This window comes from Sinohyriopsis cumingii, chromosome 1 (genome assembly GCF_028554795.1).
Source record: "Sinohyriopsis cumingii isolate HCF-2022 chromosome 1, ASM2855479v2, whole genome shotgun sequence".
In the NCBI taxonomy this organism is placed as follows: domain Eukaryota; kingdom Metazoa; phylum Mollusca; class Bivalvia; order Unionida; family Unionidae; genus Sinohyriopsis; species Sinohyriopsis cumingii.
The window spans coordinates 53652415-53678050 of NC_142961.1; the positions used below are offsets into that span (position 1 = coordinate 53652415).

General features: G+C 33.7%; 1 protein-coding gene across 1 annotated transcript in view; it reads right to left on the reverse strand.

Moving 5' to 3' along the window:
- Positions 1–1021: 1021 nt before the first annotated feature.
- Positions 1022–25636, reverse strand: part of LOC149806884 (uncharacterized) — a 183864-nt gene continuing 159249 nt past the window's right edge. Inside the window, exons 19-23 of the mRNA XM_089931672.1 lie at positions 17097–17316; positions 12879–12954; positions 8336–8433; positions 6486–6616; positions 1022–1257 (exon numbers count right to left, since the gene is read on the reverse strand). Of these exons, the coding sequence (XP_089787798.1) occupies positions 1222–1257; positions 6486–6616; positions 8336–8433; positions 12879–12954; positions 17097–17316 (561 nt within the window). The 3' untranslated portion in view covers positions 1022–1221. The remainder of the gene's footprint in view (positions 1258–6485; positions 6617–8335; positions 8434–12878; positions 12955–17096; positions 17317–25636) is intronic.

Below are 25636 nucleotides of genomic sequence, written 5' to 3' on the forward strand. Positions count from 1 at the left end.
ATAACGATCAGCTATTAAAAATTATTGTGCTGGTCAATTCTTTGCTCAAAATGTTTAATATTTTATAATATAGAAATATGTGATATGATGGTCTGCCATTAAAAATATAGTACTGGTCAACTGTAATAAAAAATGAAACCAAAAATATTGAATAATCAATAAATGTTCACAAATTTTGATTGAAATGCCTATTAATGTGACATAAACATCATTACAGATATTGCATAATCAAAGGTAATCAGTATAGTATCAGCCACACCACATACCTTCCTGCTGTACTGTTCCTAGGCTGTGTTGATTTACTTTTAGCTTAGCCATATTACACACAATATTGCAAATTTATGCCCTGATATGGTTGTTTTTCACATCCTGGTCTATATGAAAATAAGTTCATGTCAATTTGACAACCATGTAAGTAAGTTTTCAAAATGAATTAGCTGTATGGGCAACCAGTCTGAATGCTAAGCAATTAGTTGGATTTGTTTGTGTTACCATCTGTGATCACCTATTCAATGGAAAAGATACATGTGACCAAATTGTAAATTTTCATTGGTTAATGTCTTACACTATTAATATGACTGGCTCAAATTTCATGCATCCTTTTGAAAGAATGTCCACAATAATTCCACTTAGTCCGTATATTATAATAATTGTCATTATTCAATTGATTGTCAAGGCAAAGTTCAATCTCACTATTCATGTGTGTCAAGATTCTCAACCAACTAAATAAAAACAAAAATAGAAAATGTAAAAGCTTTGTTTCCTGAGCTGCATGCCACCAAGGCTCTTTGGAAAGAATTTTAATTAATGCATATACTCACTTGTCAAAAACTCCAACTGCAAACAATATAGATCTTGATTTGCCATCAAATAATGTGCCAGTAAATCTGGGTATACTTGTTTGCTCTACTGATTACTCCAAACCTATTGCACAGATCCAGACCTGCAGGCACATGTAATGTACCAGCAGACCTGGGTCTATGCAGTTTGCATGTGTGTGTGTGTGTGATTTGGAATTTTAATGCAGCATTTTAAAAAAATTCATTCATGTCGCTACAATGTCTGCAGTGTGGCAATTGATAGTGATGTCTAGCACTGGGACATTACATGTAGCATCATATCCAACCCAGTCCCATTATCCTGACAGCAGATTTGCAGTTGGCTTGGACTTATAACTGAGTATATATGGTATTTGCAATTTAAGAATCTTCTCCTCAGTCTTCAGCACTCGAAGGAGTGATCATATCCACCTGTACCCTGAAAAATTAAAGTTCTTGTGTATAGAGAATTACAAAGTCAAATTTATATCTGAGACAGAAGTATTTAGGAATAATTCAAATAATTATTCTGTCTCAATATAACTTATTAATTTAGTACTCTACTTCACTGTTTAATAAAGTCAGTGGCAAATGTGGCCACCTCTTTTATATATCAAGTTATATGTTACCTTCCTTTAACAAAAAGGGATTATTATAATCTCAAATGATCAGTGTTGCATTTCCTTTTACTATATATTTATAACACTGATTTTTATGGACATTTGTGCCACAGACGATACCTAAAGGATACTTGAAAGTTTCTGTTATAGATAGTCAGTTGGCATCAATTGTAAAATATTATTTATATTCATACAAATTTTAAAAAAATAAAATATTTAATTTTTTTTATTGACATGCTTAAAAGGATGACAAAAACTTGTGATTTAACTGATTTATTCTGTCCACCATGTAGATATTGTCCAATAATTTAAATTGACAACTGTCAAGTGTACTGGCTTCCACCCTGTGAAGCAAAAGACTTCTGGTGTAAACTCAGCAAAGATGCTTTTTGATGAAGCAGCACCAGATAAAATCTTAGACTTTCTCAAAGAGTATTGCTTATGGAACATATTCTGACCCTAAACAAATTACCAATTTGTTATTATCAATTCACAAATTTGTGTGCCGAAAACTACAGTTTGTATTATATATGAACAATAGTGTAGATTAATTTTTGCTGACATACAACATTACCCATGGTGTAACATTTTAATTTAGCCATGGCGATTTTGCAGAACGATTTCTGTTCATTTACTACAGCATTAACAAAGTGGATCCTCATTTACACTGTCTTCTCCAACCAAGGGTTTCACCACATCCAGAGTGCTTGTTGTGCTATCTTCCTTTATACTGTCACAATGCATTGCCTTGCCAAGATGTCCACTTTCTTGCTATCCTTTCTAAGTGATGAAATTTTAATTTCAGATTGATGCCATATTAATGTCATGCTGTTGGATAAAAATAGTTTGTTTCAGGATAGCCATTTTGTAAATGAATAGACAAGTTGGATTCACTTTAAGATGATTAGAAACATTTAACTTTTATAACCCAGTGTGATTATTCTTGTCATAGACATATTCATGTACAAATTATATTAATAATCTCATACATGCATTTTAATGAAAGAAGAGTTTAATATGCAACAAAGTCATTTCATGTGCACACATGCATAATGCATATCACTGTATTCATACTTAAACATTCTGTTAGGTGTGTTTAATGTATTACACATCTCAGTTGTATTTTTAGCTGTTTCAGGGAGTCATTGAACTCCTTGGGGTTATTTAACTTAGATACTGTAGTTAATGGTAACCTCAATGACATTGGCTGGACAAGACATATTGGTTGACTCAGTGTGAGGCACTAAAAATTCTGGATTCATTGGTCTCTGGGGTAGAGAGGTTCCTGAGTAGTCCTTCAGCAGACTTAGAGTGAGTGGCGGATTGGGAGCATTCAGCATTATCCATTAGTGAATAGTATCATTTGTAATTATATATAGTTAAAAATGATATTATTATTTGCCACTGTATCCACTGATGAACAATATTATTTCATCACATTTGTTGAAAAATTAATAGACTGATCATATCTGTTGATAAATCCATGTACTGCTCACATTTGTTTGATAAATCCATCCATTGATCATATTTGTTGATAAATCCATATATTTGATACTGTTTCCTCCCCACCCAAGCTGAGGTGTCTCAGTGAGTAGAATGTCAGACTTTTAATGCAAGGTTTATGGGTTTGATACCTTACAGGCCAGACTAAGTTGGCCTTGGTATGTATTTGGGAGATGCACTTTGCTCTGGATTCTTTGAAATCATATAGCCCAGGCATCAGCAATCTTTTAGAAATGATATAGCCCAGGCATCAGCAATCTTTTAGAAATGATATAGCCCAGGCATCAGCAATCTTTTAGAAATGATATAGCCCAGGCATCAGCAATATCTTAGAACTGCTGTGCCAAGTCTGCTTAACTGTAAAGTGCTGCTTACCAAGTCATGTTCATCCCTTTAATCTTATTATTGCTTTTAGGACATACAGTACAAAACTACAACTCATACCACATGCCTTTCCCAAGAGTCTGGCTTGCCATAAATTGCCTGATGCAGTCAATAATGTGTTGAAAATGCCACTAAAACAAGCAAGCAAGCAGGCTTAACTCTCCTAAAGGCTCTTACTTTATCTTTGAGAACATTCTTAAGTTCTATTTCAAAAATAATTGGATTCCAAACAATCAGTTTTAAAACTTTGGAGATATTTATCTTCATTTCTACTTTCTTTATCTCTGACAACAATCACAATATTGTTTAAAGCATAGTAGGCAAGAAAAAAAAGAGGATAAATTTGAGAAAACTATTTGAACTGTGGCTAGGATTCCTACATAAGCGGACTCAGAACCAAACCAAAGTCATGTGGCACATTTCCAAGGGATATTCTGTTAACTCCTTTTTTAAGTCAAGAAATCAAAACACATAAAAAGGCAATTTTTAAGCAAACTAAACCAGTCCTTCTCAACAACAAAAAAAATTCCATAACCCCCCAGATATACCATTACTACTAAAACATGTAAACCCATGAGTTCTTCAAAACAAAATGTTTTGCATGTGAGCAGAGATATCATGAAACTTGTCTTGAGAAACCACCCAGATAAGGGGGTACACTAAAGATAGTATGTACTTCTGAGAAAGTGGCATGTGTAAGATGAAGTTTTCTGCATTTGCAATGTACATAATGGAGAGAATGCTGGCATACCTCTATGCTACCTTCATGTACTGTGGCTGAAATTTCTTTGGATACTGTACTTGTGAAAACTATATGATGAAGTGCATAGCTAACCAAAATGGCTGCTCCCATGTGCTTGAAAATTCAGTCAGAATTAGTCTAAAGGACACTATCTTTAGCCTTGCTAAGTATTTTTGTATTTGTTCTTTTTTTCTTCATGATTATAGGTTATGCATAATTATAATTGGGACATGACCTTGTCCAAAATCAAGTTCACTGTGTACCTGACCACAGACATTGATGTTTTTATTTTGTGCACAAATAATACAAAGTTAACAATTCTCTTAGAGTGTTGGTTAAATGTTTGGAACATTATCAATAAAGGTAAACATGTTTATTTCAGTCTGGGTCTAGGATATTGGAATTTCCCCATGAAGAATCTGTAGTAAACAGGATGCTCCCATGTTCTTTATTACAATTTTTGCAACAGATTTTATCTGTTTAAAACTTGAAATTGTATAGATATGAACTTCGGACTTGGCTCTACTTCTGTTCCTTTTTTATAAAAAAAATTTGTTCACTTGAAAAATTATTAATTCTTGCACTTAACATCTGAGGCAGAATCAGTCTTATTGTTGTGTTCAGTATTTCATTTGGGTTGAATTATTTATTCATATTATTATTCACTGGAAATACAAAGTGCTCATTTGTAATATTCTTGGACAGAAACATTAATTTGGAATCATAATCTTCAAAAGTGGTAGTTATTGTCCAACAATTTAAATCAACAATGTGAAATTCCCAACTTATAATAAGTCCTATATTTTGTTGCATTTTCTTTACCAACAAGTCTCCATTCACTGTAAATAACAATCTTTGATAACATTTCTATCAGTGAAAATGTCACTAATGCCTACTGGTGGCAACATCAGAAATAAATAGTAATGAAAAATATTTAGCCAAGTCGAATTTGTGTTTTAATTGTATATTTTAATTCATTTTCAGTGTAATCATCATAAATCAATATGCCCTCTTGTATTCAAACATGAAAATTATCAATATACCATGACAGCTATGTCCACAGGCGTTCTGTGAGAACCTAATTAATTGGTGACCGTGTTTTAATCTCTGAACAATACTCAATTAAAAGATGACTTGCTTTGTCTTATCACATTAATTATTTCTTCTGTATCAAATCAAATAAAGGGAATACAATAAAAAAAAGTTGAAAGGCATGCAAATCCTACCTGTGCAAGAGCTAATGGTCACCGTCATGTGTCAGGTAAACTAATTTCAATAGACCACTCAAACACTGTTATAAATAATATTGTGTAAGTAACAATTTAAGTACCTTATATTATCCAAGTAGTTCAAAAATATGATCAAAGATAGCAAGGCAAATAATTAAGCAAAAGGAGTACCCGGTATAGTCAAAACTTTCTTTGGTGAAAATGGTTAATTATGAAGAAGTGAGTTCCAAAGTTTGTAGTGAACTAAAATTCCTGGATTGGCACTCAGAGATTTGCTCAAGGATGAGCAGAAGTTTCACTATTATTCATAACGGAATCACAGCATCAATATTTCACAAATAAAAACAATTTTTAAAAATTGAGCATCAACATTAAAAATGTCTCTTCTTTTTAACAAAAGGAATCTTGTTTTGTCATGTGCAAATAGCAATGATGTAATACAGAACATTGTGCAGGTAGGCAGTGACGTATACATTTATGTGATATGTTGAAACTTTCTGAAGTTATGTTTTACAAATCTTTGGGAGACTGGTTATCTTGCAAATAAAGGTAATTTATATGGAAAAGCAAACTATTTAATTACAGGATAGCTGTTTATTGACTGTTATTCCCAACACAATTATAAAATGAGTATTCAGCGAATAAACAATGATGATATCACCCAATACTTCATTGACCTTCTTGATGTCTAGCCAGGATGGCAACCCCTCTTCATTTTTCAGAGGTCCCTCTGTAACTTGTACCCTCATTTATAGTGCGATCTATGTTTTTGGACCCCACTGTGAGTGAGTTATAGAAGAGGAGGAGTAATGGTATTTCAAGGTTTCAATGTAATGATTAAAATTCCTTCTGTACACAGCTTGGAAGAACTACTTCACAAAATCTAATGACAAGATACTAACACTAATGAACCTCCATGTTGCTATTGATGCTAAAAGCTTATTGTGTTAAAGAAATTTAAACAAACGAAGGCTTTCTGTACACACTCATTTATAAGCCCAACTGCAAAATGCATAGACCCATATCTGCTGTTGCATAATGCAAGTAAAGAATTTGGTCTGAACAATTTTGAGGAATCAGTTGAACAAACAACAGTGATCCTGATCTGCTGGTACATTATGCAATAGCAGATCAGGGTCTATTTTGTTTGCAATTGGTCTTGAGTTATAAATGAGTATTTATGACCTACCATTGAATTCCTTGACAATGACACATACGTTTGGTCAGACGATATGGTCACTGGATGTACTGAACTTGGGAAAAATTCAGTGGTCTCAATCTCCAACATGACAGGCCTAGTGGTGGGCCTAACTGCTTGACCTGCTGGTGAGAAATGTTTAAAATATAACTGATGATAAAATTATATTACCTGTGTGATACATGATCTGGTAAGTAGATACATTCATTTATTTAAATTGGTAGATATATACTTTTGCATTTTAAAAATATATCATTAAACAAATATACATGTGTAGCTCTTCTATGGTTAACCTTGTAACAAATATTAAATGCAAAGGATAGTTATGCATTATTCTTTTCTTTCTTTTAATGGAAGATGTAATAATGTATGCAAGTGATGTACTAATATATACACGTAATAATGTGTACAAGTAATGTAATTGTACAACTGATGTAATAATGTGTACAAGTGATGTAAAAATGTATGGAATCTGATTATAAAAAAATACAAGTCATGATAATGTAATTGATTTCCTCAGTATAAATTGCTTCTTTCTTACCCAACATGCAAGTCATCCAAAAGCTTTATATATCTCATAACTGACATTTTTTGTGTAAAAACTGTTTTTCTTCTTTTGGTTACAGTGGCCTTGACCATCAACCTTTTGCTCCCTAACTCGGCATGTTTCTTCCTCACATTATGTGCAAGCCATCCACAAAGCATGGACCAGATCTGTGATCTAGAACTAATCTTATTATGTCGGAACTATTTTTCTTTATTCCATTACAGTAACCTTGACACTGAACATTTTGAACGTAAAATTGACAAGTTTCATCCTTATACCAAGTGCAAGTCATTCACAAAGTCTGGTCCATGTAAGTGAGGTAGAACTAATGTTATCATTTGGAAACCATTTGTATTCTTTCAGCCAGTGACCACGACCTTTGACATTTTGACCCTAAAATTGACAGGTTTCAAGTGTAAACATGCAATCCATTCATAATGCTTGGGAACTTTGGAGAACTAGAATTATTGCATGGAAACTAATGATCATGAACCTTGACCTTCTGCAAGCCATCCACAATGGTTGGTGACTGTAGATGGTTGGGAACATTAGTTATTATGCAGAAATAGAATCGGTAACAGACGGATGGATTCTTGGTGATCACAACATAATACATAATATACCTGGAACTGATATTTTGTACCAGTATAAGAATTGGGGCCATTGTCTTTTCATTTTCAAGCATATTGTTGTTTTTAATAAACAGTTTTAAGAATGAACAAGATAAAATATGAGATATTAAAAGTCAGTAGTCATAGCTTGTTTCTTGCAATATCTTTTATTACAATATAAAGGTCTGAACTGTTTCATTTCACCATATCAATCAATCAATCAATCAATAATATTTATCATCAAAGTTTTCCTACGTTTAAAATTGCTGCAAAAGAAAAAGCAACTGCATCAAAATAATGTGATAACATCACTTATGGCGGCCACATGCAATGACTCAACCCCCTCCCATTCTTGTAACCAATCTCACATAAGTGTGAGAAATTCCCACTACCACTGTCTATCAAGTTTGAGAAATCCCCACCATCATTCTTGAAAAAGTGTGTAAGTATGCCATTAACTGTAGTCAAAATTTTTACAGATTTAGTCATGAGCCTTATATGACTTTGAATGGGAAAGTGCATGGTGGTAGTGTTTTATTTAATATATTATATTTGCAATATTTCTTTGAATATTTTTTTCTTCATTTCTAAATGTGCTTACAAAAAGTCAACTCAAAAGCACCAGTTTTCAAAACAGGTATATTACTTGTTAATATTATTTGTTTGCTTTACTGTTCACCTACTCTGTTGTGATATGTCATGTTCATGGTACTCCAGCAGGCTATCCTTTGTTGCTTTCTTCTTTTTCTTCTTCTTTCCTGCTTCTGGCTTTGAGTCAGGCCTACAATAGAATGCACAACCTTCCACCAACCTTTTGATATGCAATTTACTCACTTTAATTTAAATATTCAGCAATATGAGTATGGTAAACCAAACTTGTGGGAATTAAATTAAATTCAACTTATTTGCAGTATCAAAGTTGTGTAAATTAAATGAATTCAGCATACATGTATTTGAAACATCGAAATTGTGTGAATTCAAGGTTTCGTAAATTAAATGAATTCAGCATATATCTGTAATGTAAAAATTGTGTGAATTAAACAAATTCAGCATATTTGCAATAGCCAAGTTGTGTGGATTCAATACATTCAGCATGTTTGCAACATCAAAGTTGTGTGAATTAAATGAATTTAGCATCTTTGCATATTTGCAATATCAAACCTGTATAAATTAAATAAATTAATCATATTTGCAATATCAAACTTATGTGAATTAAATAAATTCAGCATATTTGCAATAGCAAAGTTGTATGAATTACATAAATTCTTCATATTTGAAATATCAAAGTTATGTAAAGTAAACAAATTCAACACATCTGCAATGTCAAATTTGTGTGAATTAAATAAATTCAGCACATTTTCAATATCAAAGTTGAGTGAATTAAATAAATTATTCACATTTGCAGTATCAAATTATATGATAGATTCTGTGCAGTGTATGGCTATTTTTTCATCCTAAAAATAAATACTGTGTACATACAGTTAAATGATCCATATCCACCAAGAGACAATGATTTTTATAAGTTGTCCAGATAATCAATAATAATCAACTGGGGATTTAAAGTGGAAGTCTGTAATAACTGACATCTTGACCATCAGCAATTTGTAACATAAACAATAATATTAATACATTACTCTATTTCTTTAATCAGGTCTGCTCAATAAATGGCTACAAAATTTATGTCCATTAAAGTTTTGTGACGCCATAACATTCAGTGTTGTAAAGTACAGTTTATACTGTATGTGGGGAAACTATGTATTTTATTCTTGATCTAATCTTAAGCAGCAAAAATGTAACCTATACAAATATAAATGTAACCTATAGAAATATAAATGTAACCTACAGAAATAGAAATGTAACCTATAGAAATAGAAATGTAACCTAAATGTAACCTATAGAAATATAAATGTAACCTATAGAAATGTAACCTATAGAAATATAAATGCAACCTATAGAAATATAAATGCAACCTATAGAAATATAAATATATAAATGTAACCTATAGAAATATAAATGTAACCTATAGTAATATAAATATATAAATGTAACCTATAGAAATATAAATGTAACCTATAGCAATATAAATGTAACCTATAGAAATATAAATGTATAAATGCAACCTATAGAAATATAAATGCAACCTACAGAAATTTAAATGTAACCTATATAAATATAAATGTAACCTATAGAAATATAAATATATAAATGTAACCTATATAAATATAAATGCAACCTATAGAAATATAAATGTAACCTACAGAAATATAAATGTAACCTACAGAAATATAAATGTAACCTATAGAAATATAAATGTAACCTACAGAAATATAAATGTAACCTATAGAAATATAAATATATAAATGTAATATATATAAATATAAATGCAACCTATAGAAATATAAATGTAACGTATAGAAATATAAATGTAACCTACAGAAATATAAATGTAACCTATAGAAATATAAATGTAACCTACAGAAATAGAAATGTAACCTATAGAAACATAAATATATAAATGTAACCTATAGAAATATAAATGCAACCTATAGAAATATAAATGTAACCTATAGAAATATAAATGTAACCTACAGAAATATAAATGTAACCTACAGAAATATAAATGTAACCAATAGAAATATAAATGTAACCAATAGAAATAAAAATGTAACCTGCTGGCTATCCACATGTATGCATTTCGTTGTGTTATAAAGATGTTATTGACATAACTGCAGGCTGTCCATGTGTATGCATTTTCCCCATGTTATAAAAATGCTACAGGTCTAAATGCATGTATTCTAATGGAAAATCTACAAATGCAAGAGTTTTGTTTTGGGAAAGTGAAATTATACTGCTAAGTTTAACAATTCATTAAAATCCCTGCAATTCATTTGTCTTTTCTTCAAAATATTTCTTGTAACTGAAACACTGTAAACTAATGCACTACAAATAAAAACACTTAAATTGTTTTGTTATGAAAACTAATTTCTACCAATTTCTTTACTGATTTCTTTCAAATGAAGATTTTATTTCCAAATTAAGATTTTCTGCATTATCTGTGTGGTTGCCATGCATCTAATTTATCTTTATTCATATGATATAATGAATCAGTGAATTGAAAATTCCATGATAACTGCTAATTAGCATAGAATACCACAATTATGCATAGCACTGTCTACAAAAAATGATTTTATTTTCAAAATGTTGGAACTTAATTTGATAGCAGTTTTTTATTCATAGAGAATTTGAGAATTTATTTACAATAAAAGATGATGTGAAAATAGGAAAGTTATGACACTTTTAATTGAGTACATGTTAAATAGTAGAATCAGCCAAGGTGTCAGGCAATTAGTGAAGCATGACATCTAATACCTGGAAAAGTTTAGCACCAATGATTTTTATTATTATTATAGTAAGTCACACATAGTCTGGCTTTTGCATCAGCAGTGTTCTACTAGAACTGGGAGTAACACCAATAACAGCTGGTAGTAATTCACATATAGCCTGGCTTGAGAGTAGGCAGTGGTCCAAAGGAATTTGGAATAACACCAATTCAGTAATAGATTATTGCAACTGCATTTGCTGGTAACTGTAGCAAGGATTTTCATTGGTCAGAACATAACCATATGATCAGGCTAAGCTGCATTTATTTCTGTATAAACTGTATGGAGAACTACTTTATAGCAACCTCTATAAATACAGTCAAAGTAACTAATGTAAATACTGAAATGGACGGCATACAAACTACATGCCTGTTACATGAAATAAAAATGTTGGTGGGTTTTTATCATCATCTGAATACTGAATAAACTGATTCTGACAGAATCAAATAACGTGGGTTTTTTTCTTTTTGAAATTAAATAATTCTTTCTTTGACTAGATTTGATCTAAATCTGGCAAACCAATATGGTATATGTACACTAGATCTTGGTATTTCACTATGGCTGGTTACAAATGAAATTAAAACTACAGATAAATGGATATAGGGACTGTGGGGTGGGGGAGTGAAAGACTAACATTACAGCAATTGGACCCACAGTCCTACAATGTAAGATGCCAACCCTGATAGTTATAGTGTTGGGCTGAGGAGGGTCAGAGCCAAATCCTGCCCAACCCCCATTGTAACTGTCAATGTTGATGTCTTACTTCATTTGACTCTTGAACATACATTACTGGTACAATAACCATTTACTAAGAGTCTTAATTTTATTTTAAGGTAGCCCCTGTATGTAGCCTAACCTATTAATCAACAAGAAAATGGATATAAAAGAATGACAACTGGTTACTCACAAGTCTAGACAATAAGGAATAGGCCATGTCACACTGAACTTGTATATGAAAACATTAAATCTGAGAGTCATTTGTATGTCCAACAAAACAACACATTCTTTGTGTTGAACAGTGCACTTCTGTGTAGAACATATGCCAGTTTGGATAAAATATTAAGACCATGCTGTGTTACGTTCAAAACTTAATACTGTCTATCATTGGTGGAATTGCTTGTTTGATGCTGACAAAGCTATTATGTTGTTGGTAGAGAATGCCCCGTTCTAAAGATAGCTAAACAGCAGAAGCCCTAAACAAGAATTCATACCCTTAAATAAGGATCTGAAACTGATATAAAATAGTTTTAAAAAAGAAAACTGAAAATAAAAAATGTATTAACACTACAAAGAACTACAATTATAAAAGTTTAATGTTGTTTGATCTGAGTTTATCATGGTATAAACTGTCAGTTGCCAACTCACACAGCCTACATAACTCCCTTTGGCATTATTAGCTGTGTGATCTGGCAACTGATAGTGTATACCATGATAAACTCAGAAGAAGAAAAAAATGATTAAACTCATATATATTGGTGGATAGTGGAGCTGGGGGATTAACTGTTTGGAACAACATGTTGAAAATTAAAAAACCTCAAATCTTTTTCCTACAGTCAGGTTTATCTTATGTTTTTATATGGCAATAATGTCATTCCATAAGAAGTTTAGACGTTTCTTTCATACACTTAAGCTGAAATAGAATTTTACATGATGTACCTTTTTATTCTGTAACTGTTTAGACCATTAATATAATCAAATTTGTTTTGTTCTTTAAATTTCTGTACAGGGGCATTGCTTTAACTAAAGAATCAGCTGAAAATAATGAATTAATTTTGCCTTTCATTTGGCACATAAAAAAAGGATTTAAAAGTACATGGAAAATGACAAAAATATTGAAGTAACTGACCTCTCGAGCTTGTCACCTTGTAGATAAGTATCTATATATCCCATATGAGGCTCATATCCTGCACCAACCATTGGACCTGCAGCAACAAAGCAAAATAACAGGGATGAGAAGTCTTGAACTTCAAAGAAAATAAAAAGTAAAATAAACTAGACATATGAAAAACTATGCACTAGGTTTCAGGTTTCTCTGCACAAGGACCAGATGCCAAAAAAGAAGCCTCCATCATGGTCCTTGGTATGGTGTATGACTATATCCTGGCCCACAAGAGAGACTTTATGAAAATCACCAGTTGGTTGCCAGACAAGATGAAGCAATTTGACCACTACTTGCTTTAAACATAAGAATCTGGTGTGCTCATGTTTTATCTTGGACAACTCAAAGGACTATACACAAGTTGGTATGATGCATAATAATAATTTATTCCAGCATGTGGCATATGCCTTGAAGGCAACAATTAAAATCCAGGAAAATCTGTGTTTTTAATTCATCATCTGTGAAATAATTTTGACCAAAATGCTGCATTATGTGTCTTTTAATGGATCTTTTGACATGATCTTTACTTTCAATAATATGCTAGAATTACTTTGTTATGCAAATTTGCTCAGCCAGAATCCAGATTCAACATTGCAGATTGTGGTTGCTTTGTCCTTAGAATGTTCAAGACAACAGTTTTTCTCATCATTATGGGTGTATTCATTCCAAATCTCAAGAAGCAGCCATATCTTCTATGCCTCTAACATTCAGATTCAATGATTGTAATTATTATTAATTTATTTTTAAACAGCGATATGACCATCTGGATTCAAAATGGAGGAATTCTGTTCTTGTGTTTGATTACATTCAGCTCAAATTTCAATGAACCCAACTATCATAGTGCCAGTTATTATTACCTTTTGGTAAAACATTCTGTTCATGAACTGTGTAACAGAGTAGTCCTGATTATGATTCCTTTTCACAATCCATTCAGAGAAAACTGTTTCATACCATTTGTTCTAAATTCATACAACAAATGTTACCTCCTAGCATTGTACTGAAACAGCTGAAATCTACATTATGTTTGAAATAACATAACATATCCTAAAGAAATAACTGTATTTCATGTATTTTTTGTACCCTTTAAATCTTTGTACACAATCCAACTATAAAATAATAATTATTTAAATGTATCATATTTTTTCATGCCTAGCACTTTGTATTTGTCGAAAAATCCTTTAAATTATCATAAATAAAACTTATACTAAGAAGATTTATGTTTGCAAAAAGATAGAAAATACCATATTGTCATTTTGCTTTGGCAAAAATTAATGATAATATAATTAAGATCATAAAATTAAGGTGGGTTTTATGGCTGTTTTATTGTTTTGCATTATTTTTTATCCTTGTAATTTGACATGTTCAAATCGGGAAGGTTCTCATTTCAAATGGCATAAAAAGTATGCCGGGGTACGATTTAGATACCTCCACTGATGAAAATATTGTTTTGCTAAGTGTATGATATAAATAGTTAATAACATCGAATAATGAAAGAAGTGATTAAGAAGAATCGTCATTTCTGATTGCGCATAAAGGTCATTTATCTTTTCATTTATTAATTTTTTAATCACATATTTATGGGTTTTCTACTTGAATCAAGAATAGAAGTTTAAGTTTCAAACAACTTTTAAAAATACAGATGACAATAAAGATACATCAAACTATTTTTTTATAACACATTTTTGATATAATCCCAAATGAATTTATGTCATTCCTGTTCCAGGATAATTGTTAACTTGATTAAGTTATCAAGATGCTCCAAGTACAAAAAATCACAGAACTTCTTTTGAGCCTCTTTAACAAATCTATGTGATGCATTTGAGTGAAATAGTGAATTGATCTTTTATGTGACTTTACTAACACACCATTGTTGAGGCAATGTGATTTCCATATCAGATGTGCTCATTAATCCTTTCAAAATACTGTACACATCAATCTTTAAAGGTTTTGCCATTATTATATAAGTTGTAGCAATTGTTTAATATAAAATACTGCTACAGTTGTTCTCTATTAATGTGATCATCTTTGGACAAACCGGATGCAGCAATACAATCTTTGCTCAGTCTCCTTTAAAGGTTCTTATTCGGACATGTTCCAGCATATTATCATCCTCTGCTCAAAACAGTCACTAGAACAAGACATAAAACACATGGTCTGAATTTGGACAAACCTTGAGGTGTACCTCATCTATCCCAGGGAATGGATTCTTCAATGAGATCATGCCAGGTGAAATGACACTATATATTATTAACTACTGCTCAGCTGTGAAAACCATGAAAGAAAAGAAAGACCTGCCATCACAACTCACATTTTCTGGATGCCATTAAGAAAAAAGCACCTGTGAGCTCACACAAAATTACATTTCCATACTGAAGGATCTTCAAAAGCAGTTTGAATGAGTTGGTCTCTTTTTTGCAAGGACCACAACAGATTTAAATAATAGCAACTTTATGGCAGCTGCTATCCAAGTTTACATATGTCATGCTTTCACTAAAGACTGTTAAACCAATTAGCTATATGCTTGCATAAGTTATATATTACTAACAATGAAGATAATACAAGAACCTTTGGCCTCTTCTGGGGCAGAAACATAGCTGGCCATGACACCCTACTCCCACCCCAGACCAGTGTAGAAATCTAATGGACCCAAAAACAAGACCAGCAATAGGGCTATTTGAATTATTACACACACATTAACAATAAAAAGGCACTGGATGAAAATAAGGAGTGTATGGAAATGCTTTTGGATGTTGATATTCCTTGGACAGCAATAATAACATGGTTTGATCCAGAGACAAGTGAATAAATAAGTTAAGACTACCACTCAAAAAACTGATAAAACTGGTAGTTGACAGTGATGAGGAGGAAAAGCTGAAGATTTCCAATAATTACATTTTTCTGACTGTCACTCATGTAGAAAAGATAAGGCAGGCACAGTGTTATCTGCAAGGATCCACATATATTAAAGGCTGACAAGCTCTTGCTGGCTGCCCTTTTCAATTTATTTATAACTTTAACATCAGGCTTGAGACTATTTCAGTTATCCTACCAGTTTATTTCGCTTATCCTCTCATGGCAAACAGATCAGAAGCAATCTTGTCATCACTGGGGACAAGTTTCCACCATGCCTAGTGAAAGTATTCTTCTGGGACCATTCCTTCCCAACAATAAAGCTTTGTTCAAGATTTTTTGTCCTTTTCCTTGAAAGTAATCCTAAGTTCTGTTGGGTAGGTCATAGCTCTTGCCATTTTGTGTACATATGGCATCTCATTTTCCAACCTGTCTATGCCCTTATCCATTGCTCTACTACTGTCTTGTTTGCTTGGGTTGGTTTTGGTCTTTTCATAGACTGAAGTACTGAGGTACACTTTTCACATGGTGGATGGTTTAGCCATGGAATTTTTAAAGGCCTAAATGTCTGTTTGAATGATACTACATGGACTGGCTTCTCTAGTAAAGCTTGATATAAGCCCATCAACTTGACATCAAAAAGAGACTGGTCGCTGATTGCACCATTTGATGCAGCATGTAGCTTTTAAACCTTATTTATATGTTCCATCATAATGATTATTTGTATTGTTAAATTTTTTAATGGAAGGTTGGACCTTTACAGGCATCACAATAGTAAATTGTCTGAGTCTCTGCAAACCAGCTTATTGTGCACTCTGTTCCTACTACACAGGCGGTGTTTCAAACTGAGTATACAAAATTGGCACAGATGGGTGTAATACTCCCTTTCCATACAATCTGATGGTAAATCTCCCAGCAAGTCCCAGGACAAGATTTTTTTTTACAACAAACTGTCTCTTTTATTAATGATGATGGATAATCATTAGTGCCTTTTATTTTTACTTTGGGTATATACTTTGTCAGATGGTAAATTTAACTGAAAGACAGGTAAGGCTGTTTTGTAACACCACAAGTCCGAATGGGCTGGTATGGGAAAAGAGGACTGTCCCAGATGTTCTCCATGTTTTTGGAACTAACTATTCTGGGGTTCTTCCATGTTAAAGAGGGCTGAGAGGCACAGCAGAAACATGCTGAGTGGCTTCACATGACTGCCACCCAACTGTGCAGAAAATGCATTCCAGGCCTTGGGATAATTGACCTTACTCATACCTAGTACACAACTTCCCACATATCTAAGCTTACCTGGAGTGATCTGAACATCTGGAGAGTACATACCATTATTAGAGACACCACTTCCTCCTTCAAGTCTAAAAACCAGGTTTGTAAGGAGGTTTTTAATATCATCTTGATTCTTCTTCAGCTCTTTGATGCTGTCCTTCAAACTGTCCACCTTCTTTCCAATTTTTTTTATTTTAACAGCTTTTTTACCATGGTTATAACCTCCTCCCCCTCCTTGACTATCACTGTCATCATCACCTTCACTGTCATGGTGACCCTAAAGGAGAATTATAGTTATATATAATGTATATATTATATAGCAAGCTCTCCCATATACCAATGTTGGCCAAGCCTGAGACTGAAACAGATAGTGGTGAGATGTTAGTATAATTGGCAATGACGAATGCCTTACATCATTCAGTCATCCAGGGCCCCCTTTCTGAGTCTTTTTCAATTATCAAACCCGATTAAGATACCCTGTACTACCAAAATAACAATTATACATCAATAACTATCACCTATAAGGTTGACGAAATTAATCTAGAAAGTAAATATGAAGTAAATTATTAGCTTAATTACAGGATTAAAGTTAAAGTAACTTTTAACACTCATCTCTTCAATGTAACAGCATGTCCACCATTTGTAAAAATCTGCTCAACATCCCATGGTTGTGAAATGAAATATTTTGTTAAAATTTAATTTCACAGTTAAACAGTTACTGATGAAAATATGTCATTCCTTGAACCAGTTTAGTAATTATTACTAAGGTATCAATACAAATAAATAGGAGATTATGGAAAATAAAAAATCTCTGGAATGAGGCATTGCACTAAAAATAGCCTATTCACATGTTCACTGGTTCAACTTCAGCTTCAGTTTAGGTACTTGGCCAAAGCTGCTAAGCAGATATCAAGATAAATCAGTGTATGGTGTAGAATATAGATGTTCCCAGGTGCAGGTAAGAACCAAACATATATATACATTGTACATGTATTTTCACAGTTCATTACAAGTTGCAGTTGTAGTGCTGGATTGCTGACTTAAAGGTATCCAGATAAATTGAGATGGGACTGTTATTGCTGCTTCCTTCAGGTAGCTGATTCCAAAGTTGCAGTGGAAAGAATGAGTGTTTGTATATATTGATATTACACTGATGAGTGTTAACTTTCATGGAGTGACTGTATCTCAGTGATCTAACTAATACTGGCAAACTATGGCGTATGACCAGAGTGGTAATTAAGTCATTCATAACCTTGCAGAGAAGTGTGACGACATCTGTTGTTATTCTTCATACTTCTACAGAATGTTGTGGCAACTGATTGATCATGGTGGTGATACTTTCAAGGTAGTTGAATATGCTGTAGAGTTCAAAGCATGCTGGATTTCTCTGAATTCAATCAATCTGCTTGATCTGCAGGGTCTGCTGTGGTTCCAAAATGGTGGAACCATGTTCCATGCAATGCTGATATTTGTACACAGAGTGAACAGTGTTTCAAGTTTCTTTTAAGAAAGCCTATTATGCTTGATGCTTTGATGGTTATGTTGTTACTATGCATGATGTACTACATGTTTTCACTAAACAATGATATAGATGATAATGAACAATTTTTAAATTCTGTCTCATCATTGAGGGATGTTCAATGTAAACTTACATGATACTAAGGGAAGGAAGTCTTCTAAAAATATATTAAAGTGTTCATATGAAAATAATACAACAAATTTTAAATTGCATCCATGGGTGACTATTCAATATTGAAAGTACCTTCCTGGGTCCCTTGAATAGTTAAAGAGATTTATTCTGTCTACATAACATACTTGTCAATATTAAACTGCATTTGCCATGTCCACTTGACAAGGGTGTTTATCATAGGTCATGTGATCTCTGCTGTCGGTAATAGGTCTCTAAAGAACACAGTCCTCAGCGAAAGGGCAAAATAACAATTATAGTAGGTCAATAATATCATTCATAGACAGAAGGAACAGTGTCAGAACCAAGACAGTTCCCTGCTGGATTCCTGATGTGATAGACTGAGTCTTTTATTTCTGATGGTTGGCATTACATCAGTAATCCACCTCAATGCAACCACCTGAATTCCATAGTGTCGGAACTTAATTGACAGTCTGCAATTTAATATACCTTGCTGAAAGCTTTGTAAAATTCTAAAATGGCCATATCTATTTGTGTTCCATTTTTCATGTCTTTTGTAATGCTGTCAGATGTCATTCAAAGATGTTTGACATGATCTTTTTGTTTGAAATTCATGCCAGTTTTCATTTAAGATATTATGATAGTCCAGATAGCTTGTTACTTTTAAAACAACAATGTGTTCAAGAATTTTTTAAACCACATCTGTCAAAGATACAGGTCTAATATTTGTGGTCCTGTCTGCTCTCCTTCCTTATAAATGGGATGATGGAAACTTTCTTCCTGTCTTGTGGAAGTTCTGATGTATCTAATGCTTGCTTGATCTCAAAACTAGGGTTATGATAGCAGCTGTTTCTTTCAGCAGTAAAATAGGCACCTTATCTGGGCCATTTCCCTTTGTGACATTCAGTCCCATTATGCAATTTTAACTTTATGCAACTCCTTTAACATTAAAATGAATTCTAGGCATTTTAATACATGGAGAATTTTCTTTATCTGGTATGGAATCTAGGTTTTCTATTGTAAATTCTGATGCAAACTGTCTGTTTAATCAGTCTTTTCTTGAAATATTTCAGCTGCTTTGCCATTCAGCTCCAGAGTACCAATACACATAATATGCTGTTTGTGTGTTGACGAATCCATACATTCATCATATCTGTTGGTAAATCTATATATGTAATAGTGCAAAGTTTTGTAGATGTTTTGTTAAAGCACATTTTGTCATAGCGTAACACATAACTATTAAGATTGACATAAGGGTTAGTCTTACAGTAAAATGGTAGCTTGCAATGGTTAACATCTCTTGTTTTGGGGCATGAGCGAATTTTAATTAGAGTCTGTCTGGATAACAGTCAGAGATAAAATGTTAACGTAAGGTCAAGTATTGGAAGATGAAAATGTTGAGACAAGCCAGAAGCAATCTTGGGCCATTGGAAATAGGTGTCATTAAATGAAATTATCCAGTAATAGTTAATAAAGGCAGACTAGATAGAATTATTCCAACTTCAATAAAAGTGTTAAAATTTTAGCTGTTAGAGAAAGTTACTGATAATCCTGATTGACTAAGCTAAATAAGAGGGTGCATTTCATAAATTAAATTTAAGGTTTAATGTAATCTCCCTTGTAAAATTAGTCAGTCAAAGTGTTTCTGCCAAAAGGGAAGTCTAAGGGACTCTGAGGAAATTAACAAGTAAGTTTTCTCATTAAATAAATTGTCCAAGGGACATTCATTGGTCTTGAATATTACAAGACTCGTGTATTGTAAGTGTGTCAAATAATATTTTATTGATATGAATGTGTTTGGATTTAGTTATTTGTATGTCACATAAATCATGTATTGTAGGAATTTCATGCATTACTCTTATAAGATTTGTGAGAATTAATTTATGTCTTATATGTCATGTATGCTAAGAACTGTTTTCACTATGTCTATGTCAATGAATCACTAATTAGCAAGCAGAGTAATGTAGTTAAGACAAGACATGATGTCTATTAATTCATCTATGTAATTAAGTTGTGAATTCTTTTAAATGAGAAAAATCAATGTGTGTTGACTGACATTGTTCAGCTAGCAATTTAAAGCCCACATTATGCAATGGTTTATTGAAGAGGGTCCAGTTATGTCATGGTTCCAGTTAGAAATGTAGTTAGCAGCTAGGAAAGAAACATTAATTTCATGTTAACATGATTGTGTATCAGTGTCTGGTTGCAAATTGACCATATTAACTTAGTTCTCTTGAATTATGATAAGATGAGATCTGACATAAAAAAGTGGGAATATTGTGCAATTGCAGGAGAAGAAATAATTTGACAAATATTTAGGTTGCTGTTGTTGTTGTTGTTGTTCTAGGGTTTAATGCCATTTTTCAGCACAGGATAGGCTATACATGGCAGCCAGTATAACTGGTGGAGGAAGAACCCTGGAAAACCCAGGGAAGAACCACCGACACACGAGAAGCTACTGGCAGGCATTCCCACGTACCCACGCTAGCCGAGCCTTGGACTCGAACACACGCAGACAGAGGTGAGATGGCAGTGATCCGGAACGGTGAGCGCTTTAGACCACTCGGCCACTCGGGGCCCCTATTTAGGTTGCATATTATATTTAACTGATGGGGGAAAAGTAGCTCCATACCTGTGCTACACAGTGGGAAGGAGTGCTGACTACACCCAACTTATAGTTGATGACCAGAAGAGGTTGGAGAGAGAGAGAGAGAGAGAGAGAGACAGAGAAAGAGACAGAGACAAAGAGAGAGACAGAGACAGAGAGGGAAATACAGCAATGCTGACCTGTCACCAACAGTGATTTGGAAAGGACCAGAAGCAATCTGTTTATGCTAAAATGCTGGCATTTTCAGATTTATCAGTCACTCAATTCTATGATGAAATTTGTCCCATCAGATTGACTAATTTCACATTTTAAAAAAATTTCGTCTATTTATTAAGAGAAAGTGTGTTATTCAAATTTCATGCTAACTTTTATTTTGTTTATGTAATTGATTAAATTGTTATATTTTATATCATATTGTTCTATTCTATATCTTTGCTCAGATCTCTGTTTTGCCATCCTTTATCTCATATATTATTTTACTGCTTGCTTGATCCAGGCAATAACTCTGTGGTTGATCATCTACATAATGATAACCAAAGCACAATAACAGGTTAGGGATCATATTACCCCCCCCCCCCCAACAAAATACAAATATCATATTTATTGATAAAATCCATTCAATGATCATATTTGTTGAAGACTCCATAAATTAATCATATCTGTTGACAAATCCAGAAATCAATCATATTTGTTGATAAAATCCATACACACTGCTGTTAATATATAACATATACTGTATCAATCATATTTATTGACAAAATCTATATATTAATCGTAACCATTGATGACTCTATTCATTGATCATGTTTGTTGGTAAATCCATATACTGGTACATGTATCATTTATATTGATAAAATATGTGCATTGATTATATCCATTAAAAGAAGTTATCATTTCTGATTCTTTGTTGAATGTCCTTGTTTTGATCATATACATTTAGGAATGATATATGTTGTTGAACTTTGTCAGCATGTAACACAGTAGCATTTTCCATTGTTATAGTTAAGTTTATAAGAGGTGTAACTAAGGGTATGAGCTAGAATGCCAGACACCGCTCTGGTGGCCTAGTGGTTAGAGTGTCCACCTTGGATGCAGGATGTCATGGGTTCAATCCCCAGCTGAGTCATACCAAAGACTTACAAAAATGGTACTAACAGCTGTCTCGCTTGTCACTCAGCATTAAAAGGTTAGTGTTAGGACTGGTCAGCCTGGTGTCATGATAGTGTGACTGGGTGGGACATCATACTACATGTCTGCAGCATGATGCCTCAGTGCTAGACATCACTATAAACTGTCACACTGCAGACATCATAGCAGTATGACTGAAAAATTGTTAAAGCTATGTGAACAATCCAAATCACACACACACACACACAAACACACTAGAGTGCGAGAGATAAGTGTGTGAGCTAGAATGTCAGAGATAAGATAAGAGCTAAAGTGTCAGAGATATGGGTGTGAACTAGAGTGTCAGAGATAATGGCGTGAGCTAGAGTGTCAGAGATAAGGGCATGACCTAGAGTGTCAGAAATAAGGGTATGAACTAGAGTGTCAGAGATAAGGGTATGAGCTAGCATGTCAGAGATAAGGGGTTGAGCTAGCATGTCAGAGATAAGGGGATGAGCTGAAGTGTCAGAGATATGGGTGTCATCTAGAGTGTCAGAGATAAGGGCATGATCTAGAGTGTCAGAGATAAGGGTATGAGTTAGATTGTCAGAGACAAGGGGTTGAGCTAAAGTGTTATAGATATGGGTGTGAACTAGAGTGCCAGAAATAAAAGTATGAGCTAGAGTATCAGAGGTAATAGCATGAGCTAGAGTGTCAGAGTTAAGTGTATGAGCTAGCATGTCAGAGATAAGGGGATGAGCTGAAGTGTCAGAGTTATGGGTGTGAACTAGAGTGTCAGAGATAATGGTGTGAGCTAGAGTGTCAGAGATAAGGGTATGAGCTAGCATGTCAGAGATAAGGGGATGAGCTGAAGTGTCAGAGATATGGGTGTGAACTAGAGTGTCAGAGATAAGGGTATGAGCTAGAGTGTCAGAGGTAAGGGGATGAGCTAAAGTGTAAGAGATATGGGTGTGAACTAGAGTGTCAGAGATAAAGGTATGAGCTAGAGTGTCAGAGATAAGGGTATGAGCTAGCATGTCAGAGATAAAGGGATGAGCTAAAGTGTCAGAGATATGGGTGTGAACTAGAGTGTTAGAAATAAGCGTGTGAGCAAGAGTGTCAGAGATAATGGCATGATTAAGAGTGTCAGAGATATAGGCATGAGTAGAATGTCAGAGATAAAGTGTGAGCTAAGTGTCTGGGATAATGTGTGAGCTAGAGTTCTTGAGAAAAGGGCATGAAATAGAGTGTCAGAGATAAGGGTATGAGCTAGAGTCAGAGTTAATGGTGAAAGCTAGTGTCAGAGATAAAGGCATGAACTAGAGTGTCAGAAATAAGAGTGAAAGCTAGAGTGTCAGAGATAAGGGTGTGATCTAGAGTGTCTGAGATATTGTGTGAGTTAGAGTACTTGAGAAAAGGGCATGAAATAGAGTGTCAGAGATAAGGGTATGAGCAAGAGAGTCATAAATAATGGTGAAAGCTAGTGTCAGAGATAAAGGCATGAACTAGAGTGTCAGAAATAAGAGTGAAAGCTAGAGTGTTAGAGATAAGGCTGATAGCTAGAGCATGAGAGATAAGGATATGAGCAGGAACGTCAGAGATAATGGTGAAAGCTAGAGTGTCAGACATAAGGGTGTGAATTAGAGTGTCAGAATCCATTTATCATTAAATTTATTTATAAATAAACATCACATTCATACACTTGTATTAAGTATCTTCACTGGGGGCCCCGAGTGGCCGAGTGGTCTAAAGCGCTCTCCATTAAGGATCACTGCCATCTCACCTCTGCCTGCGTGGGTTCGAGTCTCGGATTCAGCCAATGTCGGTATGTGAGAAAGCTTGCCAGTAGCTTCTCGTGGGTCGGTGGTTCTTTCCGGGTTTTCCCGGGTTCTTCCTCCACCATTAATACTGGCCGCCATGTATAGCCTATCGTGTGCTGAAAAATGGCATTAAACACTACAAAAACAACAAGTATCTTCACTGTGTCCAATCCAAATCCTATTCATCTTGTTACATTAATCACAAGATATGTAAACTTATGTGGCATAAGACAAGACATTCATGATAACATACAATAATTCCTATTAATTTAAAGCTTATTTGAATAGGTAAATCATTTAGCAAATGTTTTAGCTGATCTCAGTTTTTTTGGGTAAAATTCTGATCTTACAATATAACAGCAAGGTTAATCATCAGTGGTCATCCTAGTATATTCCACCTGTCTAGATCAAAGCAACCTGGTATTTCAGTACAAGCATATGTGAATATATAAGACTGACTATACTACTTTATCATCATGCTTTATTAAATTGTTTGTCATTCTTTCACTTTGTTTCAACTTCTTTTCAACTATGACATCTAGGCATCTATATGAATGCACATGAAGTGTTTGAAAACCAAGGTGCAATGAATCATGTTGCACCATATTTACCGTAAATGATGGGACAACCTACTTGTTGGGACACCATAAATAAATTTTTTAAGTAATTTTTTTTGCACTTTCTGTTTTGGGACACATCATTTTCTTTCAAGTTGTAAATTGTAGGACAACTTTTAAATCATCTGAAAATTATGTCGGAAAATGCATTCCAATTGAAATTTTAAAATTCTGCACTTCAGATAATACTCTTTAATCTACTGCAGCATCTTCTCATCAACCCAACCCTTCTGCACACATGCAATCCATCCTTTGGTGCATGAATATATTTTTAGCTTTAACATGCCATGAAAAATTATCTATTTTATTGCAACATGTGGGGGGGGACTGTGCAAATTCAACACAAATTCATTTTGTTTCTCATGTTTTGGGACATAGGACCTAGGTGTAAAAAAGTTTCATTATAAATTCTGGGACAGGAATTTTTTTATATTATTTTATCATGTCCCAATATATATGGTAAATATAGTAGTTATTAAACTAGTAGGTTAAAGTGTACCCAAAATGGGGGGTAAAACTGGTCGGTTATTACTGAATGAGTCTCCCCAATCATGGATAAGGAGATAACCAGATAACTTTGGTTTTAATGTGCATATGCCATAGAATGCTTTGAGGTGGTGCCTGGGGAAGGTGGTGGGATTTTCAGTTCAAAACAATCAGAAAAAGAACATAATCACTGCAGATTAAATGAACATGATCATGTGCATCTTGATTGATTCATCATGAATCCAAACACTGATGTCTAGTGCCACAGCGCCAAACTAATTCCTCAATCCCAACTTTGACTGGCTAGTAAT